The sequence below is a fragment of the Cebus imitator genome, unplaced genomic scaffold (genome assembly GCF_001604975.1).
Source record: "Cebus imitator isolate Cc_AM_T3 unplaced genomic scaffold, Cebus_imitator-1.0 Scaffold41, whole genome shotgun sequence".
Classification (NCBI taxonomy): domain Eukaryota; kingdom Metazoa; phylum Chordata; class Mammalia; order Primates; family Cebidae; genus Cebus; species Cebus imitator.
In genome coordinates, this window is record NW_016107356.1 from 1,516,846 (window position 1) to 1,540,452 (window position 23,607).

The 23,607-nt window shown below is 37.1% G+C and overlaps 1 protein-coding gene across 1 annotated transcript in view; it reads right to left on the reverse strand.

Moving 5' to 3' along the window:
- Positions 1-23,607, reverse strand: part of MYOM1 (myomesin 1) — a 168,465-nt gene that overhangs the window by 130,324 nt on the left and 14,534 nt on the right. Inside the window, exons 3-5 of the mRNA XM_017526074.2 lie at positions 9,116-9,256; positions 4,365-4,650; positions 2,958-3,115 (exon numbers count right to left, since the gene is read on the reverse strand). Of these exons, the coding sequence (XP_017381563.1) occupies positions 2,958-3,115; positions 4,365-4,650; positions 9,116-9,256 (585 nt within the window). The remainder of the gene's footprint in view (positions 1-2,957; positions 3,116-4,364; positions 4,651-9,115; positions 9,257-23,607) is intronic.

Consider the following 23,607-nt stretch of genomic DNA (forward strand, 5'->3'; position numbering starts at 1 on the left):
CTCACTGAAGCCTTGTTGTTTGTTTGTTTCAATATTTATTTTTCACTTAGTTTGCAAGGCAAGGAGACTATCTGTGAAATGCTCTGGTCTGTCCTTCGTGGGAGAATGTAAAATAAGGAATGGAGTCGCTAGGACTGATGCTTTCCATGGGGCTAGAGAGAGTTGTTACCTCCAAGAGCACTAAAGGGGGTGCAGGTACCAGAGGAGGCTTATCCAGTACTTCTGGAGAGAAAGCTTGTCTCTGTGCCTTCCCTTTTGTTTGAAAGGAGCCCCTAGGACGTAACATCCTCAGGTAAAGGATGTGAATATTTCAAAGCCACCTGGGAAAGCTTTGTCCATTTCCAGTTAGTGAGGATAACTGCAAATGGACAGTATTTCTATTTTTGAATTAACTGGAATTTGAAGGGTTAACAGTTCAGTCATCTCCTAATTTTCTGGAAAGTTTCCATTTTTTAAATTACTTTTTTCCAGATCCACAGGGCACAATGTAAGGAGTCTAATCTCTGAAGTTGAGCTTTGCTTTTGTGAAATCACATTGCTTTTGCTTAATAACACTATCAAGGGCACGTGGCCGGGTTTTTATTCAAGTTGCTGTGTACTTAACAGAATAAATAAATGCTTATGAATTGAATATTTATCTCCCAGAGGCTACTTTGTATCTTTTTGATAATCATCTTTAACTCTAATTTTTTTTAAAGTAGGAAAACGCAAATAGGAAACTGTATAATAAATGCATGTATTCAACAAAGGCCTTTAAATTATTCACTTATACATTTTAATTTATGAAAGAAGAACTATTTTTACTAATATTTATTGCAGCTAAAATTTTGTTATTGTTTGTGCATTTCATAGAAAATTTTGAAAAAAAATTTTCTGAGGTGGGGAGTAATTGGTTTTTCAAGAGGAAATTTCCCTTTAACAAGGCAAATCGTGCAACTCTGTAATGACAGAAAAGGGCAGGCAAAGGCAGAGTGATTACTGACTTACTTTTCTATTTTAAAGCTTGTAAATTGATTTTATTTATTTATTTATTTATTGAGACAAAGTCTCACTCTGTCACCTAGCTGGTGTGCAGTGGCTCAATCTTGGCTCACTGCAGCCTCCAACCTCCCAGGTTCAAGCAATTCTCCTGCCTCAGCCTCCCGAGTAGCTGGGATTACTGGTGCCTGCTACCACGCCCAGCTAATTTCTTTGTATTTTTAGTAGAGACAAGGTTTCACCGTCTTGGCCAGGCTGGTCTTGATCTCCTGATCTCGTGATCCACCCACTTTGGCCTCCCAAAGTCCTGGGATTACAGGTGTGAACCACCATGCCCGACGTAAATTGATTGTTTTAAACTTCATTTTTATAAAAATATGTTTCCATCATTCTCATTTTTGTTTACTATAAATTATTTGTCCTCATAATTCATAGCCAGCTTTGATTTTTATTCTTTGGTTTCCAAACTCAGAAGCCCCGAAGAGTTTACATATATAGAAAAATTGTAAGTAAATTCAAAATCATCAAAGACAGCTCAAGATTACAGGTAAAACTCATCATGTGCTCCTTAGAGGCCAGGTACGGTGGCCCAGGCCTGTAGTCTCAACACTTTGGGAGGCTGACGTAGGTCAGGAGTCCCTTGAGATCAGGAGTTTGAGACCAGCCTGGCCAACATGGTGAAACCCCGTCTCTACTAAAAATACAAAAAATTAGCCGAGTGTGGTGGCGGGTGCCTGCAATCCCAGCTATTCAGGAGGCTGAGGCATAAGAATCGCTTGAACCCGGCAGGTGGAGGTTGCAGTGAGCCAAGACTGTGCCACTGCACTCCAGCCTGGGTGACAGAGCAAGACTCCATCTTCAAAGAAGAAAGAATAACCTTAGAGAGTTAAGTGGGTTTATCTTATCAGCTACCTCCACAGTGCTAGGCAGCCATCTGATCAACTTTAGAAATAACAGAAAAAAAGAGAAGGAGGTAGGCCCTCTGGGTGACAGTGACATTCGTGTAGTGTTTATACTGCAACCTAAGGTGCATTTACCACCACTCCTGAAGATAAGAAAATAATTGAGCCAATTAAAAAAGATATTTCAGTTTTACTCTTGGATGCAGGTATTTGCATGCAAGAGTAAAACTGAAATATCTTTTTTAATTGGCTCAATTCTTTTCATACTTCTGCTGTCTATGGCAGAAATGTGACATATGACAGGAAAGTTCTCAGTTTAGGGGTCACAAAGTTATTGACAATTGCAATAGGATATAGTATGGAAGGAGAAAAAGAGTGCTTATTCTTTATGGAAAGAAAATATGACCCATGTTGGGTACTATCTGCCATTCCAATTCTTTCTTTCGCTTGGTGTCAGAAAACACATTGATGCATTTACTTAAGCTCTCTGGTTTAAAAAATATATATATAAAAAGAAAGAACGAAAGAAAAAGTAAGAAAGGGAAAGGAAGGAAGGAAGGAAGGAAGGAAGGAAGGAAGGAAGGAAGGAAGGGAGGGAGGGAGGGAAGGGAGGCAGAAAGGCAGGCACATTAAGGCCTCAGCTCACACGAGGGGTAGAGATGGAAGCCTTCTGAGTTTTAGTTATTTGTAAAAGGCAGAAGTGCTTCTGATCACAAAATCCTGCCATGTTGTGTAAAGTTCGTTGATGGAAGCTAATTTTTACTTTTATCATTCATAGCAGTTACAGACATATATTTGGTATGTAAATATGTTGACTAAAATGCAATACTGCATATAAAGACCCATTTGTATAATAGGATTATAGAGTATTATCATGTAGCATATATATATGCAAGACTGTTTTCTCTTTCCATACATAAAAATTCATCCGAATACACTTCTTCAGTCTTTTGAAAACCCATACAATCTTGTAGATGCCTTCCTTTACTCTTGCATATGGTTGTTCTGTGTGTTTTCACTCGAGGTGAACTTAACGTTGTGTAATGAATTCTGTTAGGTTTCATAAAGATAACATACCACGTGACACGAGGTTCTGGCCAGCCTGCAACGGAGCAGTGCAATTTTACATTCTCTTTCTCCCAAACCGTGTGGGATCGAAGTTTAATGATAAACTCAGGAGCATGGAGAAGATGGTCTTCATTTAACTTGGCATGATATGCCTCGGTTTCTTCTAACTGAAAAAACAAATAAGCAAACAAACATATTACCAAGATACCACTAAATCAAAGTGACTTTTGGTGCTAAAATAACAAATAGAAACCAGAAGTTTTATTTTTCCATTTGGAAGCTTAATTTTGTTTAGATAAAATGCACTCCCTTCTCCCTTTTAAGAACAGATGTAGTTATTTGACATTTAACATTTTAAGCTTAATCAACATCTTTAATTTCTTTTTCCTTTCTTTCTTTCTTTCTTTTTTTTTTTTTTTTTTTTTTTTGGAATTAGGAGGAGGACATCTTTTTCTTTGCCTGTATCCCAGGAATAGGAGTAACCAATTTCTTTTCTCTCTCTCTTTTTTTTTCCCCTTTGATACAGTCTCACTCTGTCTTGCAGGCAGGCTGGAGTGCACTGCTGCAACCTTGGCTCACTGCAGTCTCCACCTCCCAGGTTCATGCAATTCTTGTGTCTGACCCTCCCTAGTAGCTGGGATTACAGGCATGCACCACCATGCCTGGCTGAGTTTTGTATTTTTAGTAGAGATGAGGTTTCACCATGTTGGCTAGACTGGTCTTGAACTCCTGGCCTCAAGTAATTCTCCTGCCTGGCCTCCTAAAGCTGGGATTACAGGTGTGGGCCACCATACCTGGCCATATTTCACTTCTGTAAGGTGGATTTCTTAAGGTTTTTAAAAAATCATTAATTTCCTTAAAACATAAAATTCCATGGAGTTTAAAACTACTGTTTGCTTTCTTTGACCTACATATTAATATTTTAATGTCTTTCTCCTTGGTTTCTTATGTTTTGTTTCTCCAAAAGACCACATACTTCTTCATTTGAAACAAATCAGCTGGGTGCGGTGGCTCATGCCTATAACCCCAACATTTTAGGAGGGTAAGGTGGGTGGATCACTTGAGGTCAGGAGTTCGAGACCAGCCTTGCCAACATGGCAAAACCCCATCTCTACTAAAAAAAAAAAAAAAAATACAAATTATTAGCTGGGTGTGGTGGCACACACCTGTAATCCCAGCTACTCGGGAGGCTGAGAATGGAGAATCACTTGAACCCAGGAGGTGGAGGCTGCAGTGAGTGGAGATCAGGCCACTGCACTCCAGCCTGGGGGATAGAGCAAGACTCCATCTCAAAAAAAGAAGAAACAAATCAATCTATATCTACACACACACACACACACACATACACACACACACACACACAACTTGTGACATGGATTTCCACCTTGTAAGTTATGTTAAACTGTTTTTGCTTACTGTTTTCCTTAGGGACAGTTGTTCTGCCTTTTCTCGAATCGCAACTTTCCTTGACTTCTTTTCAAAAGTTTCTTCCTGTTGGAGAGTGGACGTGGCCTGTTTAGAAACCATGGACTGCTTGGATGCCATGGACTGCTTGGATGCTGTGGACTGCTTGGATGCCATGGACTGTTTAGATGTTGTGATTCCTTCCTCACTAGCAAGAAGATTCCTCTGGGCTATATAAGCAGCAGCTTCTTTAATTCTTTCTTCCTCTGTATCTGTAATTCCACTGACATGCATTTGACTAAAACACAAAAATGGCAAAATGTATGGATGGCAGTGATAAGATTTTGTGATTTTACTAAGTTCAAAGTACCACACCTCAGACACTATTATCTTGCACCAAAAGAAAATCTGATATAGAAAAACCTGGTAAATCAGAAGCTGACGCTTCATGTACAGAAGTGTTTTTGCTTTAACAAATAATAATAATGATAACAGTAAGAATAACACCTATTATGGCCCTGGTGCTTTTCCCATACACTATCTTGTTTCATCCCCATACAAACCCTATGAGATAAACGTTTTTTTTTTTGAAACAGAGTCTCACTCTTGTAGCCCAGGCTGGAGTGCAACGGCATGATCTTGGCTCACTATAACCTCAAGGCTTCCTGGGTTCAAGCAATCCTCCTGCCTCAGCCTCCGAAGTAGTTGGGATTACAGGCACCTGCCACCATGCCCGGCTAATATTTTTTGTAATTTTAGTAGCAACGGGGTTTCACCATGTTGGCCAGGCTGAGGTCAGGCCGAGCTCCTGACCTCATGTGATCCACCAGCCTCAGCCTCCCAAAGTGCTGGGATTACAGGCGTGAGCCACTGTGACTGGCCGAGATAAATTATTATTTCTGTTTTAGATATATGGTAACAAGGTTCAGAGAAGTTAGATAACTTGCCCAAGGTCGTCTCACTGGTTGTCTTAGTGTGTTTAAATATGATTTTGTTTATGATAAAAGATTATGATTCCTTTCCAGAAAAGCCATATTCAGATGAGATCTAGTTTGTGTGCCTGTGACCCTGATACATGAGTAGGAGCTTGATCTGGATTCTGTCACTTTGCTGACGTAATGCATTGCCTGGAGTTGCTGCAGGTATGAATAAGTTCTGAATTTACATGAGGTTCCTTATGCCTTCTGGGTTTCTTTCTAAGATAATACATGTTGTGTGTGCATATGCTATGTGTGTACCTATACTATACACTAAGAAATTATCAAACTTGTGTAGTGGAAGTGGTGACTTTTATAAATGTGACTTATTATTCGTGATGACAATAGCAAGAGAGTGGTACATCCCAAGTGCAATGCCTAGTGTGGCAGTTTATGATAGAATCTGTGCTGTGATTTATTCATGTTGTTTAAAAATATTTTAATTATTTTAACATATTTCAATGCCTTTTGTTGTAAACCTCCTCAAATGTTTTAGTGAAAGAGTGTATTGATTATATTGAAGGTTCTCTTGAAATTCAGTCTCCTTAAGCCTCTTAACTCAGAATTGTACATCCCAAGAATGATTACTTCAGAATGTAAGCAAATGCTGCCATTGTGTTTGCAAGTTCCTAGCATCTGAATCCATGCAGCGCACATTTGCCGAATGTGGGGTTTCTCATGGAATATTCCTGAAACATCTGGCAGAGAAGATGTGTCCACGTTGTTTCTGACTAAATGTGATGAGTAAATTTTACGTTTTTTCTCTCTCTGTGTAAATAATAATACGCTAATACCTACTCCAGATGTTAGTAACATGTCCATTATCATTTGCAGGGGAGGAGGAAGAATGAAAGATTTTTAGCTTAGTGTCCTGACATAATGACCTCTCATTCTTTTTTTAACAAGATAGGAAGTGAATGAATTACTAAGTGAATACAAAACAAACCATCAGGAGAATTTGCTTGAAATTCTCTAAAGAAGTCAATATATACTAGGGAGATGTGAAATGAGCTTTGTGATCTGTTTCAATTCAGGTAATAATGGATCATATTCAATGCTAGTCTTGCCCCAGGCTGCAAGTAAGAGAACTTTATATTTAAGTTTTCATTACTACTGATACTGGACACGCTGACACAGCTCTAGAGAGCTGAATGAAGTGATAGTCTCCTTGCCTTTTCCATTTACAAAGAAGCGAAACTTCGAAAAAAAACTGCAATTATTTCACATGGCAACTACATTTAAAAAATATGTTAGATCCAAGGCAGCAGGGATATTCTCCTTTAAATAAAAGTCAGGATTTATCAGTTATAACCCTTCCATAATCTGGACACAAAAGCAAAACTGTGAGGCTAACGTGACAAAAGTATACTACTACATAGTAAAAATAAATTTAAAATCTCCCAGTACTCTGCGAATCTCTGACAGTCTCAATTCAAAATCTCTTGTTGACACGGTTTACCCAATTTACTGGAGTAAAAGTGGAAATTTCCAGTGCCATGCAGAGGAAATGGTATTTTCCAGAAGCACACTGTGAGTGCAGAGGGCATGTCCATTGCATTGACCAGGCCTACATGGGACTTTCAATTCTTACCCTCCCAGGCATGGGACTTTTAGCAATTCACTGAGCCATGATTTCCTTATCCAAAACACTGATAGATTAACATCTCTGCAGGGTTGTATGGAAGATTTAGCAAGATGGTTTACATAAAGCAACTTGCATGATTCCCAGCAAATAATAATAGACACTGAACAAATGTTCATTTCTTTCCTAACCTCTCCTCAGATTAATACTGCCAAAACCACTGTGAAATGTTATTTTCGACACAGTAATAGAGTACAGGCGATGATGCCATATAGATATAATGGAGAACTAGAAAATAAATCCTAGACGATCCATTTTTATTCACATCTTCTGTTATCACAGTTTGTTTGGTAAATGATCATTTCTTGAGACTGGCCTGGAAGAGACAAATAGTTTTGTGTGGACAGAGCACAGAGCAGGGAGAAGATGTTAGGAGTAAGAAGCTTCATTTTGTGTCCTGCCAGGTGGAGTCATGCCATTTAGGCTGGTGTTAAGCTGATGCGGTTTTTAAATGATTTTTTGAAACAGAGTGGGAAAAATACTGGAGACAAAAGACTTTACTCCTAGCCTAGCATCTCCTATAAGGAATGTGAGTTACATTAAGCTACTGTGAAGCAGCCAAAAGGCTGGGCGTGCATATTTAGCAACAAAAGCATGTTCGTCTGGAAAGTTCACTTAAAAAAATCAGAGATAGCAAAGATATCAGCTAAAAATAGAATGTTATTTATCCCTTTACCTTCCTAATTGGGTTCAGAGCAATTATGACATTAGCCTCTGACATAAGTCAGAAAGGAACTATCAGAGGGCAATGGAAAGAAAAACACAGGCGACAGAAGTAGGTCACCATCAATCACAACAAAATTATTTCCTGACTTCCAAGAGGATCTACTTTTCCATGACATTTGCTCTTAGAGGATGGCCTCACTTTGAGCGTCACCTGAGCTATGGGAATAACTCTCTCTGTTCAAAGGGAAATAAACAGGAGATGAACCAGAAATTCCTGCTCAGCTTTAATCTTGGTGTCCAGGACACGTTTTCCTTTGAATATGATTACTGCTCAAAATTAAAAAAAAAATGCTTATGTAATAAAGATACAAAATTGGCATCACACACACTTGTGATTTTGTGATAATTTTGTTTGAAGTTTACCTCAAAGTAAATAGCAATTTATTTCCCATTGAACAAGGCATTCAAATTATGATGAGATTTTGCCCCCAATGAATAATAATTAAAACCACACTGACAACTAAGATATTTTTCATCTACCTAACCATATCATCTTGGGTTTTTAAAAAAAGTTCACCCAGGCCAGGTATGGTAGCTCATGCCTATAATTCCAGCATTTTGGAAGGCCAAGCAAGGAAAAACACTTGAGACCATGAGTTCAAGACCAGCCTGGGCAACACAGTGAGACCCCATCTCTACAAATAACTTTGTAAAAAATTAACTGGGCTGGTGGCTCCTGCCTGTGATTCCAGCTACTTGGGAGGCTGAGGTAGGAGGACTAACTGAGTCTGGGAGGTTGAGGTTGCAGTGAGCAACCTGCACTCCAGCCTGAATAACAGAGTGAGAACCTATCTCAAATATATACATATTTGGAGTGTAAGTGGAAATTTCAGGGGCCATGCAGAGGAAATGATATTTTCCAGAAGCACACTGTGAGGGCAGAGGGCATGTCCACTGCATTGACCAGGCCTACATGGGACTTTCATGTATGTATTTCATATATACATAAAATATAACATAATATAATACATATATACACAATAATAAAAAATCACCCAATATTTTATAGTTTTTGGAGCTTTATTTTTACTGTGGCTGTCCTGACCAATCACCAGCACCCCAGAATCCATTTCCCATTCCAGCTAATTCTATAAGCAGTATTAAGTTCTGATCATTCTTGTTTGTCATGCAGCTATCCTATGTGATAGCAAAATTTCTGAAACAGAAGTCCCTTTTAACACAATTAACACATGTATCTCAGTGCAGGGTTCTAAGCTGCCTCAGATCTTACACAATCAGTATATAGCATAAGCTCAATAAAGGTTAGCTGCTTTTACTATAATCTGACAAGTGCTCAATAAATGTTAGCTGCTATTTCTACAATCTGTCCACAGCAATTATGACTAGAATCTGCTATTGCCATAGCACTTACTATATACTTCCTAATAATTAAAGACAGGAAGGAAAAGCACACTCACCGTCCTGAGAAAATGGGTACCATGTAGTCACTGGGCACATTTTCTTTCTCTTCTCCAGACAGAAGGCTGTGCTTGGCTCTCTTTGGTTTGGGGCTCAACTTGGATGAATAATCATCTAACAGCAGACTAGAATCTGTAAGTCTGAAATAAACCACATAACATCAGACAATAACCAAAAAGGCATTTATAATATTCAAAATACTGATACAGGAAGTTTTAACTGGGGACAATTTTTACTAAATCCTAGATCTCTAATGTTACAATTACCTTTTATATTTAGAATTAGAGTTAGAAAGATTTCAAATAATGGACTCTAAATAGACAGAAAAGAAAAACAGTGATAATAATTTTATGGCTACAGTAATTTCATAGCTTTTTCCTCACTTAAAGTTTCAAGGGAAAAGAGTGATGCTTTTATAACAGTTTTAAATGCCCTTTTGTGTTAATGTAATGTTGGAAATTTAGGCAGTCTATCTATCTATCTATCTATCTATCTATCTATCTATCTATCTATCTATCTACCTATACATACATATATATATATAGAGAGAGAGAGAGAGAGAGATGGAGTTTTGCTGTTGTTGCCCAGGCTGGAGTGCAACGGTGCGATCTTGGCTAACTGCAACCTCCGCCTCCCAGTTTCAAATGATTCTCTCCCCTCAGCCTCCTGAGTAGCTGAGATTATAGGTGTCTGCCACCACACCCAGCTAATTTTTGTTTTTAGTAGAGATGGGGCTTCACGATGTTGGCCAGGCTGGTCTCAAACTCCTGACCATGTGATCCACCCGTCCCAGCCTCCCAAAGTGCTGGGATTACAGGCGTGAGCCACTGTGCCCAACTTAGGCAATCTATATAAATGGTTTTGATACATCGTGCATCCAGATTCTTTGGGGAGATTATTTAAAATGCACACTTTTCTAGATAGGGAGTCCAGGTGATTCTGATGTAGAATGCTTGGTTTACACTGAGACCTTTATGTATTATAGATGACTCCTGCCTTTGAAGGGACATGGGGCTTATCAAATAATAGAGTTAATATATTTTATGGGAACACATGATGCCAAGTGACTCCGTGATTCACAAGGGTGTGATAAAGAAGCCTTTGATCAGTTCTGTTTTCCTATGCATACATACTGGTGCAAATGGGCACTTGGAGGCAGTGTTCTATTAAGCCAAACAATTGACTAGGGAAGTGGAAAACACCAGAGTAGAGATAGCAGAGAAAAAGGATCAAATGAATAGTCTTAATCTATATAGTGTTGAATGAAATGAAATGCATTTTCATACCAACATAGAAAATTTGGCATAAACTTCAGGAGTTCATGGACTCCCTGAAGTCAATCCGTGGACTCTGGGCTAAAAGTCCCTGACCTACACAGTAAGAAAAGACGTTAACAGTAGGAGTCTGTATGGAAATTCTCTACACTATCCTTGTAATTATTTTGTAAATTTGAAACTATTCTAAAAAAAAAAGTTAATATATTTTTTAAAAGCCCCTGGTCTAGAGAATATCTAAAGACAAGGTGAATAGGGGTATTGTGACGTGGGAAAAGGCACGCTGCCCAGTTGAAATAGAAAAACCTTCCAAGCCATCCAAACCTTGACCATTTCCTAATCCTTGGAAATCATTTGAAAAAGCAAAAGGGATTACCCAATCAAAAGCAGAAGAGAGGTCAAGCATATACATGGTACAAAATGGTTATATGCCGATTCGAGAAGACAAGTAGCACAGGGCTTTGAGGACGTGTAGGGCAGGCAGGGGCATCTTGAATCCTCTGGGGAGGTCGCATGGAAATGGCCAAACTCTTCCTTCTCCACTGTCTACCTCCACCCCAGGGGGGTATATCTATCTCTTTTTCAATGATCAGCATTAAAACTAAAGGTTAGAACTTTGAATTCAAGCTTGTGGATTGGTTACCAACTGGAAGCCAGGGTGACATTTGTTCCTGGCCGGCTGTCCTGGGCAGCAGCAAAATGACTGCATTCTATACCCCAGTAGGTCACAAAGTACAGGCTGTGCTTATACAGATCTAAGTTTCAAGTGGTATTTTCCCCTCACCCCTTTATTCATTTACCATCCAAAATGAAATAATTATAGGGCTTAAGAGTTTCATTTTTTTCCACATTTCTAGAACAGCTGGATTTCTAATTTCTCTCCTGTCTTTCTGCTTTTGCTTTTCTCTCTTTACTTCCATTTGAGTAGCTACAGTCATATTCTCATGACCTCATTATTTTGTGACATTTATTTACATCAAAATAGCTACGATTTGTCATTCTTTTCATGGCACTGTTCTTTTTTCTGTCATTTATCCTTTAAGATAAATTGTAAAAGTAATGCATTTATTAAATAGAATGTGCCATAATATGAGTATTCCATTCTTAGAAGTAAATCACAGCAGCTGTTTTTTTTTTTTTTCTTGCATATCCTTCCAATGTAGGAGCTGATTTTTAATAGTTGAACTTTATGCTAAAGACTCATGGCACTTTCATCAACTTCCACTTCATATTTTATTTGGAACAGAAGAATTTTTAAAAAGCATTATGATGTTGTGTGTTATATAGTATTATTTAGAAAATGCAAGATCTTGACTTTTATTATGCTACTATTTCTTCAAGACTTTGATTTCTAAGAAAGAGTATGTGAAGAATTAGATGTTAAAATACAACGTGAACTGATGATTTAGTAATGCTAAGACATTTATTTATTGAAGCTGCCAACAAAACTAAATCAGAGACACAAACTTTAAAGAAAGTGACTATGTAATAATAAGCATAATTATCTTAAGATAAACCATCCAGTCTATTTTGTAATGATCCATGAACTCTGAAGTCCGACATCTGACTCTATCAAATTTCAAAGTTAAATAATGTTCCTAGAGGAGTTATATAGAATATGTAGATTTTAAATTTCTTTGAACTTAAATCAAAGAGCTAAGCAAGGGCTTGCTAACCTCTTGGGCTTTTAGGTATCTAAATTTTAAAAATAAGCCAACAACTCAGTTTCTGAGTAGATACCAAACTTAATATGCATGGATCAGTGTCAGTCCTCACCTATTAAAACTACATGTAGTGTTTTTTAATGTACTTAGCTTAAGTTGTGAAGCTTTCTGAATTTTGATTAAAGCGATCCAATTAAGCAATAGGCAAGGGTTGACTGTGTGTGCACGCAGTTATCTATGAGCCTGTAACTGTATCTATATTGAGGTACATCTCTTTGTACTCCCCTACCAATTATGCTATGTCCTTGTTTCTCTGTCCACAGTTAACAGATTTTAAATACATATCTTAGTGTGTAGGACATTATCGCATACATCTATGACTGGTAGCACCTCAGGGAAGAGATGTAGCCAAGTTACAAAATGCACTCACTGGAAATATTCCAAGTAGACTTATACCAGCATCTAATTCAAATACTGAACAGAAAATATTATAACCCTCTGCCTGTTCAACTTTATAACAAGAAAAGCAAAAACAAAACCATTTAGAGAATCTCAGAGCTAAAAGAGAACTCAGAGATATTTATATCAGGCCCTTGATTTGGCAGATGTGGAAAGCAAAGCCTGGAGAGTGTTTGTAGCTCACCCATGTTCACACAGTAAGTTGGTGGTGAACTGGGACTAGCACTCATCTCTTCTCGATTTTCAGGTTAGTGTTCTTTTCACTATACCAGTCATCTCCAACTTCTTTTTTTTTTTTTTTGAAACAGAGTCTCACTTTGTCGCCCAGGCTGGAGTGTAATGGCGTGATCTTGCCTCACTGCAACCTCTGCCTTCCGAATTCAAATGATTCTCCTGCCTCACTGACTAGCTGGGATTACAGGTGCATGCCACCACACCTGGCTAATTTTTGTACTTTTTAGTAGAGATGGAGTTTCACCATGTTGGCCATGCTGGTCTTGAACTCCTGATCTCAGGTGATCTGCCTCCCTCGGCCTCTCAAAGTGCTAGGATCTCCAACTTTTATGACTGAGTACTCTTAATTAAAAAATACTGGGGGCATACAACCTAAATATATTTGTTTATTTATAAGTTCTATCCATATACTACTGTATAAATAGTCTCATTTATGAAACATTCAATCAATAGAAAAAAGCTAAAGACCACATTTAATTTTTTTTTTAAAGATGTGCTACTATTTCATTCTATACCCCAGTGTCTTTTGTGGACTCCCCAGTTTGGAGACCATAAAACCATGTCATACTGCCCATAATGACCTTGATATTGATTTGCTATTCCTGAATTTATTCACCTAAATTGAAGTTATAAAATCATCATTTACAGCTAAAAATAAAGCACAAAAAAAAAACCTCATTAAACTGTACATAAAGTAAAATGCTGGCCCCTTAAAGTTATGTTTATAATCACCATATAATTTGGGGAAATCGTTCCACGTTCACTAGGATGAAGAAATGTACTCATGCTTACGGGAAGTACAGATCTGCTTAATGGCTATGTTACTTTCTGAAAACATTCTGACAGTCTATCAGCACGTTCCAGAGAAAGGATACACTGTGGGAACTGTCTCTGCTGACTGTGCTCCCAAAACCAGCATCACCCATCCCTACATGATCAGGGTTAGACTGCCATTACTGGTTTCTCTGTCTTTCCCACTGCCTGTGACTACTCCAGAAGAGGGATGGTCTCGATTATCTTTATATCCTCAGCACTGTGCCCAGTGCCTGACATGACTCAATAAATGTTTATTGAATGATGTGAAATAAAGATTTATTCTCCTGTAATCAAACCCTAACTCAAGGATTCTCAGCCCTGGTTTCACATCAGAATCAGCTGAGTAATGATTAAAAATGACTGATGCAGAGCTGGGACTTCCAGTATGGTAGAAGGAGTAGTTCCTCCGTTCCTCTCCCCAAAGCAGTGATGATATAGAACACATTGTCAAAAACAATCAAGTAGTTCCTTCATTCCTCTCCCCAAAGCAGTGATGATATAGTACACATTGTCAAAAATAACCAATCAGGGCTCTAAAAATCAATTAAAGGCATACACTATACTGATGGTATTCATAGAAATTTTAAAAAAAAAAGGCCGGGCGCGGTGGCTCAAGCCTGTAATCCCAGCACTTTGGGAGGCCGAGGCGGGTGGATCACGAGGTCAAGAGATCGAGACCATCCTGGTCAACATGGTGAAACCCCGTCTCTACTAAAAATACAAAAAATTAGCTGGGCATGGTGGTGCGTGCCTGTAATCCCAGCTACTCAGGAGGCTGAGGCAGGAGAATTGCCTGAACCCAGGAGGCGGAGGTTGCAGTGAGCCGAGATCACGCCATTGCACTCCAGCGTGGGTAACATGAGTGAAACTCCGTTTCAAAAAAAAACTACTGATATTCATGTATCAGCAGAGTGAGTCTGTGTGTCATTCCTGCCTAGGCTTCTCCAATTCCCTACCCCCAGCTTAGACCATAAGGTAGTTCAACCAAGATGGGAAAAGGCATGAAAAGGAGTGGCCAGGGAAGGCTGACTTGATTTAGGGCAGAGTAAGATAAAATCCCACATCCAACAGCATTGTGAATAAAAGTAGCAATCCAGGTGGCAAATAAACAAGGGAAGACCAGAAGCTCAGCTAGCCTGAGGTTACAATCTGGCTTGGGGCAAGCAACAGATTGGTAGATCAGCCAGAAATTCACCAGGAAGATCTGGGAAATAAGGTAGTCATAAGGGCCTTCATAAGTTCTCCATACATATATGTGTAGGAAAAACTGGAGAAGGCCAAGTTTTCCACACATCATTGGCTGATTGTTAGCCTGTGCACATGTGCGGAGGACAGGCAAGAGAGCCTGGAATTAAGCAAAACCAGGCTTATTTTTAAATTATCTACACACTTTAACTGTGCTCCCCAACACACACACAGAGATTTACTGCCAGAGGGTGGAAGCTTTACTGTCTTGAGATGTTTGGGCACAATGTCTGACCACTCATTGGCCATTAACCTAGGCAATCACAGTGAGATTCCTAGGAATTCAGGCTTAAAAATAAGAACAAGAATTTAAAAAACAAAACAAAGCTGAGCAGAGACACCTGCAGCCACACAGTAGTTAAAGAGAGTCTACAAATATGTCCAGCCAAATTATTAAACAAAACTGAGATCATGCCACTGCACTTCAGCCTGGACAACACAGCAAGACTACATTTAAAAACAAAAACAAAAAAAAAAAAAAAAAAAACAAAAAAACACCAAAACCAAAATACAGCAAACAACACACTTCAGGGAAAATTCAGAATTTAGAATTGTAACAATAAATTATCTGACATGTCCCATTTTTAGCAACAATAAAAGTTATGAAACATGCCAAGATACAGGAAATGTAATCCACACCAATGGGAAAATAGTACTAAACAAAAATTTTCTCTGGGTTGTACTTGATTTTGGGTTTAGCAGACAAAGACTTCAAAGCACCAATTATAAATGTGTTCAAATACTGAAGTAAACAGTGTTTAAAGAGTTAAAGGAATGTATTACAACAATGACTCAACAAATAGAGAATGTCAAGAAAGAAATATAAATTATAAAATAAAATCAAAGGACACCCAAGTTAAAAAGTATAATGACAAATGAAAATTTCTTAGAGGGACTTGACAGCAGATTTTAGGTAAGGGAAGAAAGAATCAATACAATTGAAAATAGAAATTACCCACTCTAAAGCACAGAGATAAAGGAATAAAGAAAAACTAAAAGAGCCTCGGAAACCTGTTAGGCAATGTCAAACATACTAACATTTGAGTAATGGCAGTGCCAGAAAGAGAAGAGAGAGCAAAGGAGCAGGAAAATATGTTTGAAGAAATAATAGACTAATGCCTCCAAAATTTGATGAAAATATGAATCTATGGATCCAAGGTGCTCAAAAAACCCAAGTAGAATAACACACAAAGAGATACACAGAACTGGAAATGTCAAAGTCAGACTGTTGAAAGTCAAAGCCAGAGAGAAACCTTGAAAACATCGAGAGTAAAATGATTCATTACACACAGGGGAAGAATAATACTGTTAATGGTAGATTTATCAGGAAAAATTACACTGACATGACATATTTAAGTGCTAAGAAACAACGTCAGTCAAGAATTCTATATCTGGCCGGGTGCAGTGACTCAACATACTATAATCCTGTAAGCACTTTGGGAGGCCTGTGAGCACTTTGAGAGGCCAAGGTGGGTGCATCACTTGAGGTCAGGAGTTCAAAACCACCCTGGCCAACATGGTGGAACCCCATTTCTACTAAAAATACAAAAATGAGCTGGGCATGGTGGTACACACCTATAATCCCTGCTACTCAGGAGCCTGAGGCAGGAGAATCACTTGAACCTGGGAGGCAGAGGCTGCAGTGAGCCGAGATTTCACTACTGCACTCCAGCCTGGGCAACAGAGTGAGACTCCATCTCAAAAAAAAAATAAAATAAAGATTAAAGGTAATTTAATTGTAATTTAAACCCACACAAAAAAATGGAGAACACCAGAAAGTAAATAATTGGATAAATACAAAAGACAGTGTGTGTACATACACACATGCATATGCACATACATGTATATAAGTTTATACATACATATGCATATAAAGTTATACATATATAAATTTAAATGTATATAAGCTTATACACACATATATATATAAATTTTTACATATATATATATATATTCTATTGAATTCCTTTTTTTGAGACAGGGTCTTGCTCTGTCACCCAGGCTGGGGTGCAATAGTGTGATCATAACTGTGTAACCTCGACCTTCTGAGCTCAAGCCATCCTCCCACCTCAGCCTTCCAAGTAGTTGGGATTACAGGCAGGCATCACCATGCCCAGCTAATTTTTGTATTTTTTGTAGAAATGGGATTTCACCATGCTGCCAAGGCTGGCCTCAAACTCCTGAGCTCAAGAGAACTACCTGCCTTGGCCTCCCAAAGTGCTGGAATTACACATGTGAGCCATTGTGCCCAGCCTTCTCTTAAATTCTTTAAAAGACATAATGTTGTATAAAATACTTATTGCATTGCATTGTTGGGTTTACAACATTCATAGTTGTAATGTATTTGACAATAATGCAAAGGAGGGAAAAGGAAATGAAGCTATATTAGAACAAAGTTTCTATGTTTACTGATACTCAGTGAGTAGATACTATCTGAAGTAGATAGAGATAAGTTAGTATGTGTATTGTAATTCCTAAAGCAATCCCTAGGAAAATAGCTCAAAGAATATAGTCAAGAAACAAAAGAATTAAAATGATATACTAAAAGGGTCCATTTAATACAAAAGAAGGCAATAACGGAGGAATTAAAGAGATACGATTTTTAAAAAGTGGCAAACATAAATATAACTATATGAGTAATTTTATTAAATGTAAATGGAATAAAAATTCCAAGGAACAGGCAGAGGTTGTCAGACTGAATGGAAGAAAAAGATTCCACTAATCCATGTATATGCTGCCACAAAAGGAACACTCTAAATTTAAAGACACATATTTGTTAAAGTAAAAGGATAAAAAAGATGTACCAAGCAAATGTTAAGCTATTTTCATATAAAAAATCAAGAAATATTATTAGAGACAAAAAGAAACATTTCATAATGATAAAAAGAGTAATTCCTCAGAAAAACACAATAATTAGAAATGCATCTACACCAAACAACAGATCCCCAAAACACATAAAGCAAAAATGACAAAATTAAAAAAAAATAATAGTTGGAGACTTCAATATTCCACTCTCAATAATTGATAGAATTACTAGATTTAAAAAATAAGCAAGAACATAGAGTACTTCCAAAACACTATCGGTCACCTTGACCTAACTGATCTTTCTTGAGTATTTCACCCAATGACAACAGAATACTTATTTTTTTTTGACATTCTGAAGAAGCTTTCATATGGTAGTACACAAAACAATCTCAATCAATTTAAAAGGGCTAGAATCATGGAAAATATATCCCCAGATAACAGAATTAAACAAGAATACAAAATAGAATGAAATTTAGAAAATCCTCAAATATAAGGAAATTAACAACATACTTTTAAATAACCTATTGGTCAAAAAGAAATCACAAAGGAAATTGGAAAATACTTTGAACTATATGAAACAAAAACACAACATTTAAAAATATGTGAGATACAGCTAAAGCAGTACTTAAAGGGACATTTAAAGCTTTAAGTGTTTATATTAGAAAAGAAGGTCTCAATAATTTCAGTTTCCATCAGAAGAAGTCAAAAAAGGATAAAATTAAACACAAAACAAGCAGAAGGGCAATATAATAAAGATTATAATCTAATAAAGATAAAGGGTGGTATAATAAAGATTATAATCTAATAAAGATTAGAGGGGAAAAAATGAAACAGAAAACAGAACAACAAATAAAGTTAACAAAACAAAAGGTTCTTTGAAAGAGCATGACAATTAGTAAGGCTTTTGCTAAATTGACAATAAATAATAGAAGACACAATTATTAAAATCAAGAATGAAAGAAGAGACATCATTAACAACCTTACAGGAATTAAGAGGCTCACAAGGAAATAATGTAGATGCCTTTATGACAACAAATTAGACAACTTAGACAAAATAGGAGAATTCCTATAAAGACTTAAATTACCAAAACTAACCCAAGAAGAAATTTAAAAATCTGAAGAGACCAATACCAAGTAAATAACTTGAACTGGTAATTAAAAGTTTTGCTACAATGAAAAGTCCATGCCCAAATAGCTTCGCTAATGCATTCTATCAAATACTTAAAGTAACAATACCAATCATTCTCTTTCTTTTCCCAAATATAGAGAAGGGAACACTTTCCAACTTATTCTACAAGGTCAATATTATGTGATATCAAAGCCAAAAAAAGACACAATAATAAAAGGAAATTACAGACCAGTATCCATCATAAATACAGATGCAAAAATCCTTCATAAAATGTTAAAAAATACAATCCAGCAACATATAAAACCATGTGAAGAGTATCTCAGAAATGCAAGGTGGATTTAACATATTTTCAATTCGTGTAATATACCATATTAATAGAATAAAAAACAAAAACCATATTATCACCTCAATAGATGCAGAAAAACCATTTGACAAAAGTCGGCATTCTTATTAATAATTTTCAATAGAATAGAAATAGAAGGGAACTTCCTTAACCTGATAAAGTCCATCTCTGAAAAATCTACACCTAATGTCATACTTAATGGTAAAAAATGAATGCTTTCCTCTTAAGATTGAAACAAAGCAATGATCTGCTCTTGCCACTTTATTCAGCATTTTACTGGGGGATTCTAGTCAGGGTAATCAATTTTTTTTAAATTGAAAAGATGTAAATCTACCTTTTGTTACAGATGATATAATCCTATGTGTAGAAAATCTTAAAAAATACACACACAAAAATTGCTAGTTCTAATAAATGGGTTCAGCAAGGTCATAGGACACAAAATCGAAACACAAAAATCGATTATATTTCCATATATTAGCAATAAAAAAATCCAAAAATAAAATTAAGACAACTCCATTCACAATAGCATCAAAGATAATAAAATTCCAAGGAATAACTTTAACAAAGAAGTATTAACACTTGTACATTGACAATTACAAAACATTATTATGGTAAGTGAAAGAACAACTAAATAAATAAGTATTCCATGTTCATGGGATGGAAGACTCAACATTATTAAGATGATACATTTTTTTCAAAATTAATATACAGAGTAAACATGATCCTAATCAAAATCCCAGTAGACTTTGTTCTTTGTAGAAACTGACAAGATGATTCTAAAATTTATATAGAAATATGAAGGAACTACATAGGCAAACAATATTGTAAATTTGTTTTACAATATTGTTTGTATATAGTATGTAAGAGGACTTACATTCACCAGTTTCAAAACTTTATAAAGCAACAGTAGCAGTATGGTACTTATCTATGAACAAGCACATATATTAATGGAACAGAATTGATAATCCAGAAATAAACCTCTGCATTTATGGTCAACTGATTTTTGATAAAGTTATCAAGAAATTTAATGAGGGAAGGGATGTTTGTTTTTTTGTGTATGAATTCTTTTATTTATTTATTTTACTGTACTTTAGGTTCTGGGGTACACATACAGATCACGCAGGATTGTTGCATAGGTACATACATGGCAAGGTGGTTTGCTGCTTCCATCCTTCTGCCACCTATATCTGGCATTTCTCCCCATGTTATCTCTCCCCAACCTCTCCAACCCCTGCTGTCCCTACCCTATCTCTCAACAGACCCCAGTGTGTGATGCTCCCCTCCCTGCGTCCATGTGTTCTCATTGTTCAACACCCGCCTATGAGTGAGAACAAGCAGTGCCTGATTTTCTGTTCTTGTGTCTGTTTGCTGAGAATGACGGTTTCCAGGTTCATCCATGTCCCTACAAAGGACACAAACTCATTGTTTTTTATGGCTGCATAGTATTCCATGGTGTATATGTGCCACATTTTCCCTGTCCAGTCTATCATTAATGGGCATTTGGGTTGGTTCCAGGTCTTTGCTATTGTAAACAGTGCCGCAATGAACATACGTGTGCATGTGTCTTTATAATAGAATGATTTATAATCCTTTGGATATATACCCAGTAATGGGATTGCTGGGTCAAATGGAAGTTCTATTTCTAGGTCCTTGAGGAACCGCCACACTGTCTTCCACAATGGTTGAACTAATTTACACTCCCACCAACAGTGTAAAAGTGTTCCTATTTCTCCACATCCTCCACAGCATCTGTTGTCTCCACAATTTTTAATGACTGCCATTCTAACTGGCGTGAGATGACGGTATCTCAATGTGGTTTTGATTTGCATTTCTCTAAAGACCAGTGATGATGAGCATTTTTTCATACGTTTGTTGGCCTCATATATGTCTTCTTTTGAAAAGTATCTGTTCATGTCCTTTGCCCACTTTTGAATGGGTTTGCTTGTTTTTTCCTTGTAAATCTGTTTTAGCTCTGTAGATTCTGAATATTAGCCCTTTGTCAGATGGGTAGACTGCAAAAATTTTTTCCCATTCTGTAGTTGCTGGTTCATTCTAATGATTGTTTCTTTTGCTGTACAGAAGCTCTGGAGGTTAATTAAATCCCATTTTTTGGCTTTTGTTGCCAATGCTTTTGGTGTCTTGGTCATAAACTCCTTGCCTGTGCCTATGTCCTGAATGGTTTTGCCTAGGTTTTCTTCTGGGGTTTTCATGGTGTTAGGTCTTACATTTAAGCCTTTAATCCATCTGGAGTTAAGTTTAGTGTAAGGTGTCAGGAAAAGGTCCAATTTCTGTTTTCTGCATGTGGCTAGCCAGTTATTCCAACAGCATTTATTAAACAGGGAATCCTTTTCCCGTTGCTTGTTTTTGTGAGGTCTGCCAAAGATCAGATGTTTGTAGATGTGTAGCGTTGCCTCTGAGGCCTCTCTTCTGTTCCACTGGTCTGTATCTCTGTTTTGGTACCTGTACCAAGTTATTTTGATTACTGTAGCCTTGTTGTATAAGTTGAAGTCAGGTAGCATGATGCCTCCAGCTTTGTTCTTTTTGCTTAATATTGTCTTGGCTATGTGAGCTCTCTTTTGGTCCTATATGAAGTTTAAGGTGTTTTTTTCCAGTTCTGTGAAGAGGGTCATAGGTAGCTTGATGGGGATAGTGTTGAATCTTTAAATTACTTCAGGCAGTATGACCATTTTCACAATACTGACTCTTCCTAACCATGAGCATGGAATGTTTTTCCATCTGTTTGTGTCCTCTCTTATTTCCTTGAGCAGTGGTTCGTAGTTCTTAAAGAGGTAGGAAGGGATAATGCTTTTAACAAACGGTGCTGGGGCAATCAGTTGTGCTGTATACTCATATGTAGAAGGAGGAATTTAAGCTTTACTAAATATTATACATAAAAAATCACTTCAAAATGCATCACAGTTCTAAATATAAGTGCTGAAATGATAAAACTTGTAGAAGAAAAGATCAGAGAAACTCCCTAAGTTACTTACTAGGGAGTTTACTAAGTTACTAAGAAACTTACTAAGGTGCTGACTTAGTAAAAGAGTTCTTAGATATAATACCAAAGCATGATTTGAAAAGAACAAAATTATTGAACTCAACTTCATCAAAATTAAAAACTTCTGGTCTTGGAAAGACACTGTAGTAAAGAGAAGAAAAAGACGAGGCATAGAATATGAGAAAATATTTGCAAACATGTATAATAAAGGATGTGTATGCAAACGATTTAAATAACTATGACAATTCAGTAAGAAAAAAATCCAATTAAAAAGTGAGCAAAAGATTTGTAGGCATTTCACTAAAGAAGATACAGAAATGGCTACTCAATGCCAGAAAGATGGTTAACAAAATTGGTCACTAAGCAAATACAAATCAAAACCATAACAAAACTCTGTTACACACCCATTTTAATGGCTATAATCAATAAGACAGAAAATAATAAATGTTAGCAAGGATGTGGATAAACTAGAATCCCCATACATTTTTGTGGGAATGTAAAACAGTACAACCACTTTGGAAAACCATTGGGTAGTTTCTTATAGAGTTAAATGTAAACTTAGCATACAGCACAGCTGATATTTCACAAAGTGCACAAGAAAGTTTATTTCAAACATTGTTGAACAATTGCCTTGTTCAATCATTAACTATATATATATATATATATATATATGACAATATAACATGTTATATGTTATAGTACCACTGAAATCCTTACGGATTTATTTCTACAGAATGTTAATTCTGTAGCAATTTCATTTATTTGACAAAAAAATTTGAGTATCTACTTTGTGCAAAATACTGTGTTTGACATTGGGGTAAGAGTAGGGTACAAAGATAAATGTAAAACCCCTGTTTTCTGAGAGCTTTACAGTCTAGTAAGGGAATAAATGTATCCTGTCAATTAAGGAAGAAAGGATGGAAGAACACAACGAATGAAGGCCGGTAACCACAAAGACCAGTGCAAACAAAATGTGAATTCACACGCTCGAGAGCGAGTTTCTGTCTGGGGTCATCAGGGAATCCTTTGTGGAAGAGCTGGACATTGAAAGATGAGTAGGACATCCTAGGATGAAAAGCTCTGTTTTTAATGCTGACTTATCTATGTGTTGTCATTAGACTTTACTGAGTGAACACAAAAGAGCTGAATTTATTTTTGTTATTCTAACAATGTTCCTTTAAAACTGCATCTTTACATAGAGTACAACTCAGTACTGTTCACATATATGCAACATTCACAGCTGTTTACTGGAAGAGAGAAAGAGATAGTGTTTTTGTTTTGTTTTTGAGACTGAGTCTCGCACTGCTGCCTGGGCTATAGTGCAGTGGTGCAATCTTGGCCCACTGCAACCTCTGCCTCCCAGGTTCAAGCGATTCTCCTGCCTCAGCCTCCCAAGTAGCTGGGATTACAGGCGCCTGCCACTATGCCTGGCTAATTTTTGTATTTTCAGTAGAGACAGTGTTTCACTATGGATGGCCAGGCTGGTCTCAAACTCCTGACCTCGTGATCTGTCCACCTTGGCCT